The sequence below is a fragment of the Aotus nancymaae genome, unplaced genomic scaffold, assembly GCF_030222135.1.
Source record: "Aotus nancymaae isolate 86718 unplaced genomic scaffold, 86718_ANA_hifiasm-v0.15.2.pri h1tg000008l, whole genome shotgun sequence".
In the NCBI taxonomy this organism is placed as follows: Eukaryota; Metazoa; Chordata; class Mammalia; order Primates; family Aotidae; genus Aotus; species Aotus nancymaae.
This window is the reverse complement of record NW_026988419.1, coordinates 2,222,518-2,239,893: the sequence shown is the minus strand read 5'-3', so window position 1 is coordinate 2,239,893 and position 17,376 is coordinate 2,222,518. Positions and strand designations below refer to the sequence as shown.

The 17,376-nt window shown below is 58.2% G+C and overlaps 1 protein-coding gene across 4 annotated transcripts in view; it reads left to right on the top strand.

The window, feature by feature from the left end:
* DIS3L2 (DIS3 like 3'-5' exoribonuclease 2) overlaps positions 1-17,376 on the top strand; it is a 392,467-nt gene that overhangs the window by 372,502 nt on the left and 2,589 nt on the right. For all 4 annotated transcript variants that reach the window (XM_012434086.2, XM_012434085.3, XM_012434084.3 and 1 more), the window contains exons 15-17: positions 13,208-13,391; positions 14,057-14,143; positions 16,910-17,057. In XM_012434086.2, the coding sequence (XP_012289509.2) occupies positions 13,208-13,391; positions 14,057-14,143; positions 16,910-17,057 (419 nt within the window). The remainder of the gene's footprint in view (positions 1-13,207; positions 13,392-14,056; positions 14,144-16,909; positions 17,058-17,376) is intronic.

Genomic DNA, 17,376 nt, shown 5'->3' with positions numbered 1-17,376 from the left:
CCCCACAATGCTGTGTATTTTCACTTATTTCACTGGGGCCCTGCCCCTGTCTTTGTCTCTGCCTTTACAGTCAGGGCCAGTGGTCACTTCTCCGTGGCTTTCCAGAGAAGCCCGTAGCACCCTCTCCAGTCACTCCAAGCATGAGGCTTTGTAGCAGGTGTGGAATCTGTGAGGAAGCCGAGGCAAGCTGTTGGGATTCTGTTCAATGGGAGGAAAGGCTCTGAGTGAGGTGCGAAGGAGGGACTTCCAGGAGGCACACTCGTGCGCCCGTCCACATGCATCTGTTTCTGCCTGTTTCCTGCTTCTGCTCCATGTTTCAAAGGTGATTAACTGTTAGTAAGCACGATGTTGTGCATATTAAAATGAAATGATTAAATTGTTCTTCTTTAGTTTAACAGCCCTCCAGTTTAATCAAAATCTGTTTCCTCTCATTAGTCTTTGGTGTTGATAAAAGAGCAGTTAGCTGGTCACTATCTTTTGTGTAATAAATCTAGGAAACCATTGTTGTGATTTTTCATTGTACCGTTCGGAAGAGGAAGGAACTTTCCATTCCTTTGGGCTTTTTTCATAGTGAATTTCCCAGCTGTTAGTGTCATCAAACTTAACTCTCCCATCCTTAAAGGCACCATTAGTCTCAGAATCATCAGTACCTTACTGTGTGCTCTGGGAGGCAGGTTATTACCCTTGGCTTCGTGACCCATGGACACTTCTTGCAATGGAAAGGAAATATTTGTAGGTAGAGCGTGGAGAATGTGTGTAAAAGGCTTCCCTCGCCCAGGCAGCAAATGCTGAGGAAACAAGCCACTTTTTTATGCTGATACAGTTTGGACAGGAGTTAGGGGTAGGGGAGTGAATGTGTGTTGATCTGATTCCCTGTGCCCAAGAGCAAGGACAGTCACTTCATCCCAGCCCCTGCACGGTGTCGAGAACACAGAGGTGCCCAGCAGATGCTGGACAGACGTCTCCTGGGAGCATGCGGTATTTGCTCTTCTTTCCTCTCATGTTCTCTGTTCTTAACATTCCTCTATTTTGGCGGGGTGGGGAGGTGGAAGGTAGGCAGAGTCTCACTCTGTCACCCAGGCTGGAGTACTGTGGCCCGATCTCTGCTCACCACAATCTCTGCTTCCCGGGTTCAAGCGATTCTTATGCCTCAGGCTCCCAAGTAGCTTGGGATTACAGATGCTTTCCACAACACCCAGCTAATTCTGTATTTTTAGAGATGGGGTTTCACTATGTTGGCCAGGCTGGTCTCGAACTCCTGGCCTCAAGTGATCTGCTCACCTCAGCCTCCCAAAGTCCCATTACAGGCGAGCCACCACTCCTGGCCTCTTCTGTTTTTTAATTATACGTCTTCTATTTTTTGTCACCTTAATTCAGTGCAGAAGGTTTTCATAGTAACACTAATAATTAATATGTATGGATAGTTAACAGTATGTCAGAGCTTATAATGTTAAATAAGATAAAGTTTATCTCATTTAATCCTCACTAGAATAACCCTGTGAGGTAGATAGAAGAAGGTAGAGAGGTTAAGTTGCCTGCCTAAGGTTATCCAGGTTGTGCGTGGTTGACGGCACCCTGCCTTCCCCCCTGACTTTAGCAAGACAAGAATACTGGCAAGTTGCTGCTGCCCTCTGGGCTCAGTTATAAAGTGAAGCTGCCCATCCACAATGGAGAACACACTCCTGCAAGGCCAGGCCTCCACAGAGGCCAGAGGCCAGTGCTGGTCAGAGCGCCCGTGAAGCTGGGCTCAATCAGGGATAACTTGGGGGAATCTTCAGGAAGCCCTTATATTCAGAATTGTGTACCGTGCCAGTTGGGTCCTTTCCCACCATCAAACTTAGAAAAAGACCCCTAGGAAATCCCTCATAGTTCAAAGAAGGGCCCTGAGAAGTCTTCCCACATCCCTCATGGGTTGGAGGACCAGTTTTGCCAAGTGTTCTCTGGCCCAGTTGTAAACATTATTTATTTGCTTGTCCAGCACATGTTATTGGACACCTACTCATGCCGGGTACTGCACTAAGCACAAGGTTGCGAAAGGCCCAGTTCCTTCCCTGGAAGCCCACAGCCCGAGGAACACGGGTGTGTAAAGCAGCATTTGCAAGGGGGGTGACAAAGGCCAGCGGGGAGGTGAGCAAAGGATGCAGGGAGTGGCTCTCAGTGTCGTGTACACCCCGCATGGGAAGGCCAGTGCAGCAGGGTGCTGGGTACTGTCGCCCTCTGCTTCTCTTGGCTGGAGTATCAGTGTGGGACCCCGTAGGCCCCAACCCACCCAAGGGGAGGCAAGTGAGCAGGTGACAGGGTGGAGTCAAGGGGCAATAGCCAGAGGGAAGAGGCCTGGTGAAGCCTGGAAAACGGGGCAGAGTGGAGAGACGTCTCACCAAGCCTCTGTGTTCCCTCTTGTCATGCTTGTTGGAATGAGGGGGAATCTCTAAAGATCATGGGTAGAAGGAGAGTGGCTCTCCTTCCCACTACCTCTCCACCATCTCTCCCTGAAACTTCAGGAGCATTCCAAATATAACACAGGGCAGGGGGTCTTCCTGTCATGTTCCTTGAGTGCAGGGGCCATGGCCACTCCTTTCTCAGAACTGCCACTCCCAGAGTCTTAGCACTGCTGGCTCCGTACCCCTCAGGGAGGTGTGGTCTGCTCCCACATGGCTGGCTGGGCCATTCCTGCGCAGATAGTGTTGAGTCAGGAGCACCCAGTGTCTGTGTGGTTGGCATGCAGTGGACACACCCTGGACTTCATGCTACATGTAAACATGTCCTGGTGAAACTAGTGGCCAGTTCTTTCTTTAGTTGCAAATGACCATTTAACTGTACTTCCACAGCAGCCAAACATGGCACACGAGGAACTGGGCTTGAGTATCACAAAGATTTACTGGTAAATGGACAGGCATAAGCACCATTAACTAGAGAGCACAGTTACTGACCGTCTTGGTGGCTGCACAGCCCAGCAGACCACACAGGGCCCTCTGGGGGTGTTGGACAAGGTCTTCTCCCAGGTAGAGGCAACTGGACTGACGCAGAGAGCTCTGGGTACTGCAGCCTGTGCCAGGAAGAACAGTTCTCAACCAGGAGAGGCCTGAAAGGAATGGGCGGGTCCTCCCAGGCCAACATGGCTGCCTGGGCTTAGCCTGACCTACCTGCAAAGAAGCTCCCAGAAGGCCATTGCTGGTCAGCGTCCCAGGTACCAGGAGAGCTTTCTTCGTGCTTCTGTAAATCCTGGATAAATAGGGTTGCCCTCTGTTCCCCAGGCTGCCCTACGAGATGGGTTTGGCCTGCAGAGTGGTAGCTCAGGGGAAGCAGAACTCTCAGGTCTGGCTTTGGCATGGTCTCCCTTGCCGTCTGACTTACCATTGACCCGGCTGGCCCGGAAGAACTCAGGGCCTAATTCAGATTGTTCTGGTCTTGGTTCTCAGGTAGAATGAGAGTGGCGTGGGGCTGAAGTCTTCACACAGGCTGTGAGAGCTCTCAGGAGTCTTTGGTTGACTTTGGGTAGGGGTGGGAATGAAACTCAGCAGTCCTATGGTTTTCCCCACCCCACCCCTCTACCCTACCCCTTTGTGTGGGCAAGGCAGAGAGGGCAGAGCTGGGCCCCAGTGCCACGTGGGGCGGGCCTATGAAGATGTCAGGGAAGCCCAGAATGTTCTGGGGGACGGGGGACACATTCATTTAAACGACTCTGAACCTAGGTCATAAAACTGTATGTCAATATTTTTAAAGTCACAGAATGAATGCAGAGCTCTGCCAAACTCAACACACTGTGTTCCAGGGGGTGATAAGATGAGCGTTAGTTCAGTGGAAAAAACCCAAGACAAGAGGGGTTTTCTTTTAATCTTCTGCATTTCATGTTTATACTGAGGCAGGCTGCCCTTGCAGGAGAGGATTCATTGATCATGTAACCAACAAATGAGGCCCAGTCACATTGGCACCTGTCACCTGTGTTGGGTTTCAGTGATAACCATCTCCAGGCAGTAAGAATGTATTGAGGCAAATGCAGCGTGACCCATTAGGTCAGCAGAGGCTGCCTTGGGTTCTGCCTGCCAACTTCATACACCTCTGCTTCAACAGTGATAAGCTGAAGGGAAGTTACAGGCACCATAACTGCAACCCTTAGTCCTTTATTACTGAGGGGCTGTGCTTCCACCCCCCAAAATAAGTCTTGTTTGGCACTCAACATTTTCTGTGGAGCAAACAAGCAAATCATGTCTCTGAAATGCCTCATTTGTTCCCGCAAACATTTTACCAGCTCCTCTACGTGCTGCTGAGCTCTGGAATACCTAGATGGGCAAGGCCAGGTGTTTCCCACCTCCCCGCCCCGTGGCCTGTGGTCTGCAGAGGAAAACTAGCCTCCAGAGAAAGACAGTCTGGATTCACGGATGAGATTTGGTTTAGAATCAGCCCACAGGACCATGGAGCCAGGGAGAGGGATGCCTAAACTGAGCCTGTACAGCCCCAATGGGAGCTGAGTGGAGAAGGTGGATTTGGGTGTGGGAGCAGAGGGGGCAGCGTGGAAACCCAGCGTGGCCTAAGAGTCTGGGTGCCTATCACCCATGAGGAGGCCCCAAGGGATCCCTGGGGGACAGCGGCACTGATCTCCTTGTGGCTGGTAAGGAAGAAGGGCTGAGGCCAGGAACAGGCCAGCAAAATTGTGGGGGCCAGGGAGTGTGACAGCCAAGGACCCTCAGAGCACTAGCAGCTAAGGACCCTGGGCCGTACTCAGGCCTGGGTGAGGGACTGACCTGGGGACTTCTTGAGGTTTCTCTGACTGTTCAGAGCTCAACAGGGAAAACATGGGAGATTCATTGCCCAGCTCAGAGCGAGAAAACTCCCTCTTGGAACAGTCTAGAAAGAGGCTTGCGTGAGGCCCAGCACCGAGGGGTCATGCTGTCACGTGGGCCAAGGCATCTGAGGGGCAGGGGCCTTCCCCATCTCACCGCTGCCGTGGCCCGTGACCCACTCTGCCCTGCCCTCCTGACCCAGGGGTCCAGCTCATCTCCGTAGGGATGGGAGGAGCGTTAGCAAAGGAGAGGCCACACACGGTGCCTTTAGCAGTGATAGAAAACCAAGAGCAGGAAAAGCATCCGTGCTCAGCCTGGGCAACTCAGACAGGAAAGGGCCCAGCCCGAGGCAGCCACGAGGAGGCAGCCGTGCCAGAGAGGCGCTGTGCGGGCCTCAGTGCCGCTTCCTCCCTCCTCGTCCACCCGCAGTGGGGGAGAGGCAGAGGCAAAGCGGGGACCTGGAAACAAGGCTTCCAAGGCGGGGACAGTTTCCCAGCCCAACCAGGCGGTGGCTGCAGGGGCCACGCGTGTTTGCCTGTGCCTGTGACCGGCCTTAGGCTTAGAGGCAGGGAGCAGAGTAGAGGAAAGACTGTCCCTGGGAGGTGGCTGGGCAGGTGGAGAGCCAGGTTCAGATGGGTGACTCTGGGCTGTGCAGCTGCTGTGACCCTGGCAGAGGGGAGGAGGCGCTCTTGGCAATCAGGAGGAGGATGATGGTAGTGACACAGCTGACCACTGGAGTGCCCAGCCCCCAGGCAGCCGTGTGCTCTCAGGGCGAGCTCTGTGTTGAGTTCCACTGTCAGCAGAGCCCTTGGCAGGTGCCAGTAAGAAATCCTGCTGCTCCCTTCTCCTCAGAGGGTTCAGAGCAATCGATGCAGGGTCACCTGAGGACAAAGCACTGGACGGGATGTCAGGGACCCTGGGTCTGGGAGCTTGGGCAAGTCCTGCAAGCTCCCTGAGCTCCCTGTGCTCCTGCCAGGCATGAGAACTCTGACTTCTGAGACTTAGTTGGACTAAGAGTGGCGGAGTGTCTGGCAGTCTCCAGATCCAGCCCTGCTATACAATGGATGGGACACCTCTGTGGTCACTTCTGTGGCCTCCCAGAGATACCATCTCCCTCTGTCACCTTAGGACCAACAATCCCCTCCCTGTACCCTGGGTATGGGGGGACAGTGAGGAGTGGATGAGGAAATGCAGAGACCACAGCTGCGCTCTTGTTTCCCTGCAGACTTTATTGGCTGTGGGGCTGGGGTGGTGGCCTGCTGCAGGATCTGACCAAGTCGCTGTGGGGGCAGAAACAGTTTTCAGATGTGGGCACACACGTTCAAACTTGCAGCAGCAGAGCTGCTCGAGGTCCCAGGAAGCCCAAGCTCATCTCTCGTTTTTGTGGCTGCCTTGGTAACGTGTCTGTGTGTGAGAGCATGTGTACGTGCAGGAAAGAGAGAGAGGGAGAGAAAGAAAGACCTGTGCATTCCAGAACACCCTTCTTCCTTGAACACCCAAGTGCCCAAAGCTTAATTGTAAAACCAAAGTAGATGCCTCCTGAAGTCTGTGATGGCCCAGCTGGCCCCCACTGAGCTCTGTTCTGGCTCCAAGCCTACGGAGCCAGCTTCCACTGCAGGGGCTTGAAAGGGACCCCTGGCCAGGAGCCAGCAGAGCAGCAAACAAAGCTGTTGGGGGCACTGCGGGGACTCCCCCAGGTGGCCAGGCTTCTGTGTGCCCGTGCCACCCCTCCTGGGGACCTCATTTCCAGTTCCTGTTGGGCAGGGGCTGTCACTGGAGAGAGGCTTATGTATCAGCACCATAAAGCAGCCAGCAAGTCCTAATGACAACGCTCTGTAAGGCCACACAGCACAGGCTGGCACCTGGTTCTGCTCGGGGGCTGGGCCACTGCCAGCCTGCAGGCCTGCCCCTACCTCCGGGAGCGGAGCCCGAACTTCAGGAGGGAACGAGTCTTCTGGGCTGGCTTTACCCTGAAAAGAGCCTTCTGCACTGTCAGCCCGGCCCCAGCTCCAAGCCCCTTCTTGCTCCCCACCATAGCCACTGGGCTTCCCTTTGGCAAGGCCTGAGGGCCCAAATGTGGCTGCCTGGCCTCTGGGGATTTCCTTTCTTCTGAGCTGGAAATACAGCAGCTGAACATGCCTGTCTGCAGCAGGGCCCCGCCTGCTCCCCTATAGAAAGGCCCTGCCGTGGACTGAGCCTCCCAGCCTAGGAAACCTGGCTCTGGCCTCCCCCACAGGCCTGTGATGTCTGGCTCCAGAGGCCTTCTCCTCTGGGCTTTCCATGCCTGTGAACTGGGCCCCATTCATTTCCCTGTGGTTTCATGAGAACGTCCAATGCATTCAGGAGGTTGCAGCGCGCCCAGGAGGAGAGGGGTCAGCGAGAGGCCCGAGCTGTGACTGGTGGGCCACCCAGTGGCCACAGCACCCTCTGCTGGAGGCTGGCAGCAGGGCGCACGGCCAGCGGTGGGTGGGGGTTCATCAGTCAGGCAGCTGCACTTCCTCCGGACCCCCACCCCACCCAGGCCAGGAGCTCTGCCTGTGGCTCCCTCTCTCCAGGCCTCCACTTTCCCCTCCCAGGCCCCAGCCTCACCCAGCCTGGCCTGGGACAGAGCTGCCACCAAGATCTTTTCCACTTTCCCTCCCCAGCAGCCTGCAGTTCAGTGCTCCAGAGACCCCTGCCTCCCGGGCCCTGCGCTTTCCACCACACTACACTCAATTTCTGGCCGCTGGGAACACAGCAGGTCCCACATGAAGGCGGCTGCCACTTGTGCCCCATGGGCTGCCCAGCCATGGAGAAGGGGCCATGCGCGGGCACTCAGCTTCCGAGACAGGCCCAGCAGCTGCCTTCACGGCCTCGGCAGAGCCCAGGGCTCCAGAGCTTACAGGGAGCATGTGCCCAAGTGTGGAAAATTTGGTCTGCAGAAGAAATGAGGCTGAAACTGGCTGGGAGCAATTCTTATCAAAGCCACGTTAGCAGTTTTCAGCAAGAGTTAATTGAAAAGCTCTGTGAGTGGTCTCATTCCATTAGCAGGAGCCTCCCACAGTGTGACAAGGGCCCTGGTAGCTGAGGGCAGAATAGGCTGTTTCTGTCCCACATTTGGCTTTAGCCTTTGAAAATGGATGCATTTTCAGCTTTGGGCACCGGCCCTGCCCCTCCACCCCGGCTTCCGCTCATTTCCAAAGCCACTCTCTGAGCGTCCTGTGGAGGAAGGGGTGGGTGAGTTTCTCAGCAGTGTAGCAGGTGCGTGGATCTGAAATGGGACACTTTTGGAGACATGGCCTCCTTGCCAGAGGGTGGCTTTGTGGTGGGGGGGGGGCAGAAGAAACTTCTGGAAGTGTTGCTTTTGCTGTGTTTTTTGTCCAAGTCCTAGAGTTGGGGCACCCAGGCCAGTCACATCATAGGATGTATAATAATAAGGTCTTATTTATTCAAGCCAGGCACTTGTACATTGCTTCCCTGTTTTACAGGGGAAGAAATTGAGATTCCATGAGGTTAGGAAACTTGAAATCACACAGCAAGTGGTAGGGCTGGCATTCCATGCAAGCCACTGAGGAGAAGCCCTTCGTCTCTTTTCCTCTCCTGATGGCAGGGCCAGGAGAGGTAAAGGACACCCCCACACCTACCACCTGCCAGACAGGACCTTCCTGGCCACAGACGCCCCGGATCCCTGACTGGCAAAACCCAGCCCCAGCCTTTCAGTTGAGCAGAGAAACACTTAGATCTGGTTCCTCGATGGTCAGGGAAGGCAGGCATCCTCTGAAGCGCAGATGGCTTTACCCCTTTCTTATCTCATTACTTCTGAGCCCTGCCAGGGCGATAGCTGCCTTTACCAGCATCATCCTTTAAGATGTGACAGAAACAAGTCCCACCTGAGCCAGCAGGAATGAGGCACCCAGTGGCTGACTCTGTACAGTCCTGATGCTTGCCGGCACCTCCGGGGCTAAGGACGCCCTGTCGTAAATGCACAAAGAGCCCGCGTTTCATGTATATTGATGTTGATGCTCTTTCTTTAGAGGGACACTTGTGCACTGTGGAAACCTCTGTCTCCCCCAGTGTCACCCTTGCTGTGGGAAGTGTGTACTGTGTGCAGGGGGCTGGTGGCCTTTCCCTGCTGTATGCCACAGCGTGTGAGGGGCTCGCTGAGCCTCACACCTGCCCTTCCTCTCCGCTTCTGCCCTGGGGAGGCCCAGACCCAGGGAAGAGGGGTACTGGGAGTGAGTGCCAAGAAGCTGGGGTCCTGGCCCTGCAGCCGCTGTCACAGAACGGCCCCGCCCCACACCTCCAGAGTCGTGGGGTCCCGGTGGCACAGGCTCCAGAGACTCGGCCGATGCCAGGCCTGGGACCAAGGCTCCATCTCCGAGGCCTTGGCTGGCTGTTCTGGAAGGTGATGCTGGCTGGCAGCCATTCGCAGCCCCTCCAAGAGCAGTTGTGAGGCAGTCCCTGAGCTCCAGCGCTCTGTCCCCAGCAGGGCCCAGTGATCTCATGCCTGTGCCTTGCTGGCACTGGCAGGAGTGGGGTGACACAAGAGCCGGTGCCCATATCAGGGGAGCAAGGTCTGAGGCCGAGGCAGGGAGCAGGGTACCCTCCCATCCAGCAGCCTCAGTGCCCACTCTGCCTCCTTCGGGGCTCCAGTGGCCCAGAGCATGGAGGGGCGTGGCCTGAATACCCAGGACAACTTGAGGCATTTCAGAGATTTGGCTGCCCTGGCTGTGCACCTAGCACTGCTCCCCAGGAGAGGGAGAGAGGAGGTCGGGGGAGAGGGCCTTGCTGACCAGGTTGCTGTATCAGCCTCCCTCTCTGGCCCTGGGTACCCGCAGGAAGGAGCCTCTGGGTTCTAAGCTGGAGCTGCCCCATCCCAGGACCGGGAGGAAGAGGCCGGGCGCCACCTGCTGGCCAACCAGGGAATTGACAGGGCGGGGGACACGAGCCTGGGGTCCCTGTGCTGGCCCCAGAGAGCCCTGACTCCCACCTACCCTACCCAACCCGCCCCGTCCAGCTCAGTTCTCCAACCCGTGGTTTGGGGCCCCATTTGCGATGGTGAATCCTGAACTCAGTGCAACTCTGGCTGCTGGCAGCTGGGCTTGGCCCACACCTTCCTGTCCCCAAACTCCACCGGGGACCCACCTTCTAGCGACCCCAGGGTGCTACCACCAGAGCCAGAGGTCAGCCCCACTTTCACTCACTCCTGCTCAGAGCCCAGCTGTTCTCTCCGCCCCCATCTGCTACCTGCAGCATCAGAAGGACCTGAGGGCAGGAAACGCCCCTGCAGCTGTCCTCAAACGTCATGGCCAAGGCTGCGCCCCGGGAAGTGGACTCCCTGCAGTGTCGGCTCCCTACTCAATGCCCTTGGCCTTTGTCTGGGTCCATGCTTGATGTGGCCCAGCTGGCTGGGCCAGAGCTCCACAGGCACTGTCCCGATCCCCAACCTCAAGAGGGAGGGAGGAAGGGGCCGAGAGCACAAGGGAAAGCAGAGACTCAGCCCCGGCCCTGGCAAGGTGGGCCTCTCCTCCAGAGCCTCACCAGGCTTCACGTGCAAGGTCAGCAAGAGTGCGCTTGTTCTCTGTGGAGGGCAGGGTGACTCCTGGGACTGTGCTCGGGTCCAGGGAGGACAGGTAGCGGAGTTGCCAGGGAAGCAGCTTGCCTGAGGTCTGTGGTCATGGCAGGGGCTTCCCCAGCAGCTCCGCCCTCTCCCTGTCCCCTCCCTCCTGTCCTTGTTTACTGAAGACCACGAGAGGGGATGTGGAGAGCCCCTGCAGGAACTGAGAGCAGGAGCCTGGCTCAGCCCCAGAGGCCCCCAGACATTGAGTTCCTAAACCCGCAGGGTGGGGCATGGGCATAGGGAGACCCCAGGGCGGCCCCGCACAGCCCTGCTCCTTCACCCTGCCTGGTGGCTTCCTTAGCCTTCAGCCTCAGTGCTACCCTCTGTGGGGCCATGCTGCCCCCTGCCGGCCATATTGCAAAATGCAGCCCAGAGTGGGCCCTGAGGCTACAGTTGTCCGTCTTTCCTGAAGGCTGCAGCTGGGCTGGAGGGGGAAGGGGCCACCAGGGAACAGCTGGGTGCTTCTGCCCAGGAGGATTGTCCGACTGCATGGGGAGAAAGTCCAGAACCATGCCTGGCACATGGTAATCTTCGTGGAGTGAGGGCAAAAGTATGCGTGATTGTGTGTATCTGAAGCATTTTGGTGCTGATGGCCTGACCAGTATCAGATATTTTTCAAGCAGGGATTTTGACGATTCTTGGGGTCACAATGTGTTATTATGAAATCCAAATAAAAACAGTCTAATGGCACCAGACAGTGATGCAGGTGAGCCTAGAACAGTGTTCATGTCAGGGACTGCAGCCTGCTTTTCAGGGGAGGCTTCAAAAGAATTGAGGAACAGAGATTGATGGCAGGGATGAAGATCACAGGGCATGTTGAGGAGACCCCCAGATGGCCATGTGGGGGGCAGGCGGGGCAACAGGAGAGCAGCATCTGCATCTGAGGGCTTTTGATGAGTTGGGCAGAGGGCCTGTCAGTGCAAAACCTGTTTTCTCTGCGTCCGTGACAGCTCTGAGCAGGTGCCATTGTAATGCCCATCCTGCATTTGAGACAGAGGTGGGGAGGCTCTGTGATTTGTCCAGGATCCCACAGCAAGAATGTTGTGGAGTTGAGATTCAAACTTGGACTTGAGAGGCTTGTCATGGGTTAAGGACTTGAACACAAGGGTTTTCAGCAGGAGGTGATGGGCACAAGCACAGGTTAGGGGCTGGGAGGTGGGGCGGCACATTACAGGCAGTTGCTGCCACCAGAGGGCAGTGTGGGAGCTCCTCCTTTTACCTGCTGGATGTCCTGTGTGGTAGAAGGGCCAGCTGAAGCTTGATCCTTGTGGTCACACACCCCAGCTGTCACCTGTCTTACTGTGTGCCATGAGCCGGCCCAAGGAAGTCCCCGCAGAGGAGGGGCCGGGGTGCCGGGCTGGCTTCCCTCCTCCCCGGTGGGGCCTACCCTTGGCCCTGTCTGGTGGGGTCTGCCCTCCTGGGGCATTTCCCAGCCCTTCTTCCTCTGCAGCTCGGGCTCCCTGGGGAGGCAGATGTGCTCTCAGGACAGCCTGGCAGAGCACAGCCACACGTCTGCCCTGGCAGGCCCACTCTGGGTGGAGGAGGGGCTCTGCATGCCAGGGCTCTCTCTTCCTTCCTGTGGCTGGCTTTCTTTCCACAAGCATGGCCAGATGACGAGGCTCACCCACAGCACTACCCACATCTCCTGGAAAGGAAGTTCATGGCAGGGCTCCCGCTAAAGCCAGGCCTGCGGGAACTCCCTCCCTGACCTCTCCCACTACAGGGGAAAGCGTGGAGCTGGGCATGAAGCCTGAGGAAAGGCAGGGAGGGCAGAGTGCCCCCCAGGCTCCCCGAGGGGAGCAGCTTTCACTGTGAAGAGGGTCCTGGTCACCAAGGCATGAGGACATGCAAGGCTCCAGCTGTTGTGCTCACGTGATCCTCTTGTCCCACCAAAGGTGGGAAAAAGAAGTGCGTGGCCTCCTGCCCCAAATTTGGTGGCAGAGACAGTGGTGCCGACCTCAGTGCTGTGTGATACCAGCCCCTCTAGCCTTTGCCTGGCTCACCTCCCGCATCGCCTATCAGTCCTTACTCTTTCAGCCTGGGACCTTGGCCTGCTCAGTCCTTTCACTGGGAGCCATGTCCATTCACAGTGACTGTTGAGTCTAATGACACCCAAGTGCCATGACGCCAGAGCAGCAGCTCCTAAAAGGGTGACTCTGGGATCTCATCCCACCCCCGGTCCTGCCCCGTCCCCTGATGAGGGCTTCCCTCTTGCTGCCTCGGACTCTCCTGTTCACCCTCAGAGACCCTATCGGGAGGCTTCCCTCTGACAAGGCACAGTCCCAAGGGGAGAAGAGAGCCCAGCACTCCTGGGACTTCGGGATCTCCTCGGTCCACTCACCACTGCCACACACCCCAGGGAGCCCTCTGAGAAGGGCCTGGACCGGGGCCCCTGTGTTGCCATGGCCTCGGCGGGCATGGTGCCCTTTTACAGTTGGGGCTGCCTGAGGATTCCAGGCGTCCTGTCATTCAGCAGAGATCTTTCTTCAGCATCTTCTCTGGATCAGGCGGGCTGCTGAGCTCTGGGGCTGCCGTGGTGAATTATTTAGTAGACAGGAGCTTCCCTGCTCTCCAGGATCCCCCTCTATGGGGGAGCCAGCACAGGAGCTAACCAATAGAGGAGAAGGCAGTGTAGACTGACTGGTACAGGGGAGACCATGGGGGTGCTGGGCGAGGCGGGGGCTTGACTGAACACATGAGATGGCTGGGAGGTCGTCCTTAAGCTGAGACCTGAAGGGTGATAGAGCCAGGAGGGCTGCAGTGTGAGAAAGCCTGCACAGCTGTCCCCCAACCCCAGGGTCCCTACCGTCTCACCCACCCTCTGCAGGCTTGTGGAGGAGTTCATGCTCTTGGCCAACATGGCGGTCGCCCACAAGATCCACCGCGCCTTCCCGGAGCAGGCCCTGCTGCGCCGGCACCCCCCGCCCCAGACACGGATGCTCAATGACCTGATGGAATTCTGCGACCAGATGGGGCTGCCCGTGGACTTCAGCTCCGCAGGAGCCCTCAATGTGAGTGCTGGGCAGGGTTCAGGGGAGGCCCTGCTTGGAGGAAAGAATAGAGAGACCTGCAAGGTCGGGGTCTCAGGGCCTCTGCTTCCCCTCAGCGTCCCTCCCCTGTAGGGGAGGAAGGAGGCCCTGGGAGAAAGGCCCCCTCTGAGTCACAGGGGCCCTGACAATGGGTCCTGCCCCCTCACCAGGACTGTGCCAAGCCAGACACCTGGGGGCTTAGCAGAGAGCAGGGGTCCTGTGGCCAGAAAGGGCTGGTCTTGGGCCCAGAGGCTTTCAGTGTGGGGGCTGGAATTGTAGGAAGCTGGTGCTCCCTGCCTGGGGTGAAGCTAAGGAGCCCAGGGCCTTGGCTCTGGTCCTGGAGGAGGGAGACTTCTCACCCAGGTCTGACCCTGGTGGGGGCAGGGAGGTGCCCTAGCCCAGAGCACTGGAGCCCAGCGAGTCTAGGCCAGCCAGCAAGACATGGAAGGGACAGACCTCAGGCCAGTGTGGGCCATAGGTTGTGGGCAGCTGACCCCTCTCCCAACCCATACCCTCTGAGCAGGGCTGAGCCCCACAGGCAACTCTGCGCCCCGCCCAGAGCTGGGCAGGAGGTGCTCAGTTTGGGGCCCAGAGTCTCTCTCCGAGCTGCCCCACATGTCACACAGGTTTCTGGGATTTGCTTCTAGAAAAGCCTGACCCAAACATTTGGAGATGACAAGTACTCACTGGCCCGGAAGGAGGTGCTCACCAACATGTGCTCCCGGCCCATGCAGGTAAGGAGGGCCCAGCTGCTGTCCCTGCCTGCACCTGGGAGCACACATGGCCCCAGACCCGTGATCTCCATGTGCAAACGCAGCCCACCACCATTCCTGCCCCGCTCTGGGCATGGCTGGGTGGACAGGGGCTGCTCCTCCTCTGCCAGAGGCGGGGACACTCCTGGGGGTGGGAGGGGCACCCTGAGCCTCGAGTTTGAGCCGCTGCCTCCTGCTCAGACTTGCTCAAGGACAGTGTGCCCTAGAGCTGAAGGGCTACTGAGACCTCCTGTCAGGCTGGGGTCCTGGAGGAGAGACAGGGTCCCATGCAGCTTCCTGTCCCAGGGAACACTCTGCAGCCTCCACCTCAGCATGTAGAGTCCAGAACCAGCTGTCAGCCTCTGGCCATTGTGGGAAAGAAACAGACTTGGCCGTGAGCCTGGGCCTGGGCCTGCGGGGAGGCGGCAGCCTGTGGGGTAGACAGCTGGGCTTGTTCTGGGACACCTGTCACACCCCACTAGGCTTGAGCTTCACCCATGCAGGGCCCGAGCATCCTGGGACCAGGACTCCAGTGGACCCTGGGGTCAGTGGGAGCTGTGGATACTGATGAGTCTGCTCTGGACCCCAGCCCAGCCCAGGGACAGAGACAGGCTGTATTTCAGGGGCTGTCACTCAGCAGATTCAGTCTGTTCACAAGAACTGGATGGCTTTAGCTGACCTCAGCAGATTTATCTTCTGGCACTTCACCTTGTAATCCAGCAGGACAAGCCATCAGGGCCTGCTTGGGCCTCGCCACCCTGACCTGCCCCCAGTCCCTTGTCTTCCCGACCAAGCACCTCGGCACCCAGCGGAGAGGGGCTGGGCCGTGCCTGCTGGGCTCTCTCTTTCTACACTCCAGTGGCTCTAGGCCTAGCAGAAAAGGCACAGCAGCCCCTGAGTCCCAGAATTGCCTCTGGCTCTGCCCGCTGGGCCCCCTCCCATCCCCCCCGCCTCCAAATCCATCCAACTCCAAGGAGGTACAAGCCAAGCTGGAGCTCCAGGGATTGGAGCCACTCCTGAGTCATCCAGCGCCTGAAAGGCTGCATTCTCCTGCCTCACCTTCCAGGGAGCTCGGAGGCGCCCTTCCCTGGAAATCCGATGGCAGGGAATCATCAGAAGGTCTCCGGTGCTCCTGTTCCTCAGCCCCGGGAACTGGGGTGGGGACAGGGCGGGGCAGCCACAGAGAGCACAAAAAGGTGTGAGAGGGCACGCAGTCCCCAGTGAGCTTCTGCATCAGAACACCAGGGCTGTCCCAGGGACGGCTGGGCCTGTGTGAAAGCCACGGTCCCCACCCATCCCACCTGACCCTGAGCACCTCCAGCAGCCAGGAGGGGCCCTTCGTCATCCTCACCCAGGTCATCTGGGGAACCGGGCCACCGCTGAGAACAAAGCCCAAATGTGTCTGGGCGTAGAGGCTGCGCCCACCTCCCCCGGAGACTTGCCCCAGACTTAACCCAGTGCCCAGCAGGGGCTGGAAGGGAAGCAGAGTTAGGGAACCGAGCAGGTCAATGCTAGCTGCGTCCTGGATTCCAGGGCCCGTGTGCACAGAGTAACAGGAGCCGGTTGTCTGGCCAAGGCCACGGGAGGGTGTGAGTGTGCACAGCAGCCAGGGAGCAAGGGAGCCAGCAAGACGCATGGGCGTGACCTTGGACTTCTACAAGGAACACTCGCTCCCAGGCAGCAGCACTGGCCTTGGCCCCCAGCCCTGAAAGCTCGAGGACTGCAGGATAAGCAGCTCCAGGGGCTATGGCCTCAGCTGGGCCGGGCTCTGTGCTGGTCACTAGAGACTCTGGGTATCTCCTGCCCAGCACAAGGGCCTGTGGGACTCAGACCTCTGTGTGTCAGCCCCTGGGAGGGTCAGGTGGTTGGGGATGAGAACGGCTGAGGCTGGCAGGCTGGAAACTGCCTCCCTTGGCTGCTGTGGAGGACTGGGGGGCACAGAGGTGCTGGGGTGAAGTGTGGCTTCAGCTGGGCAGTGTCAGTGCCAAAGGGGATGAGGTCGGTCTCAACCAAAGGTGGGCCTGGGCTGGAGAGGAAGCGCCAGGAGCCCAAGGCTCGAGTCACACAGGGCAGAGATGGCATCCTGGGCTTTCTCTCCCGCCACCCACTCTGGCCAGATCGGAGGAGGCACTTGGCCTCCTTGAACAAAGACCCACAGTCTCCTCAGCTTCTGCATGTGTCTCCAGCAGACAGTGTCTGCAGCCCGCGGTCCGACCAAACCACAGGCCTCCTCCTCCTTCTCGTCATCCTCCTCATCATCATCCTCCTCCACCTCCTCCTCCACCTCTGCCTCTTCCTCCCCCTCCTCCTCCACCTCCTTTTCCTCCTCCCCCTCCTCCTCCCCGGCCCCATCCTTTCTTTCTTCTTCTTCCTGGGCCAGAGTAGCAGCCCCAGCCCCCTGCCGGGGAAGGGTAGACCAGAGACTGTTGGTTCCTGGTAGTGCCTGTCCAGGCCATTCTCAGTACTGCCATCTTGAGGGTACCTGGGAGCCCAGGCAGGCCACGTTTGTCTTCTGGAGAGGAGCATGGGCACCTTTGGGTTCTGCCCAGCCAGCCTCCTGGCCTCCCTTTGGGTCCCCTTGTGCAGCAAGGGCCCTAGCCCTGGTCCTCCCTGGCTTCGCTCAGCAGCTGGCAGCCCCTGTGCACACATCACTGCTGATGGCGAGACTGTGGGTGGTACAGGCTCTCCGGGTCTGGCTAGGCAGCTCTGGGCTGGCCAGGCTCTAACTCGCCCTGCCCCGCCCCGCAGATGGCACTGTACTTCTGCTCCGGGCTGCTGCAGGACCCGGCACAGTTCCGGCACTACGCACTCAACGTGCCCCTGTACACACACTTCACCTCGCCCATTCGCCGCTTCGCTGACGTCCTGGTGCACCGCCTCCTGGCTGCCGCACTAGGTGAGGGGTTCGATCGGGGCCTGGGCAGACCTGGGCCAGATTAGGGCTGCCCACCCCCACAGCGGGTGCTCAGTGGCCCAAGACCACTCTGCCATGACTTCAGAGGTCCAATGGTTGGGTGACCAAAGCGCAGGCAGCCTGGCCTGGAAACTCTTCCTATGGACCAGTGCTGCCCTCCCCACAGCCAGTCCTGGACACAGCTGGGAGGAGGGCGCTGACCTCGGAGGGATGCTTTCTGCTGCCCTGGATGCTAGGGGCCTAATCTGACACCTGGGGCAGAGCACCATGCAGCCCACCATCCCCCTGCCTTAGCTCTTCC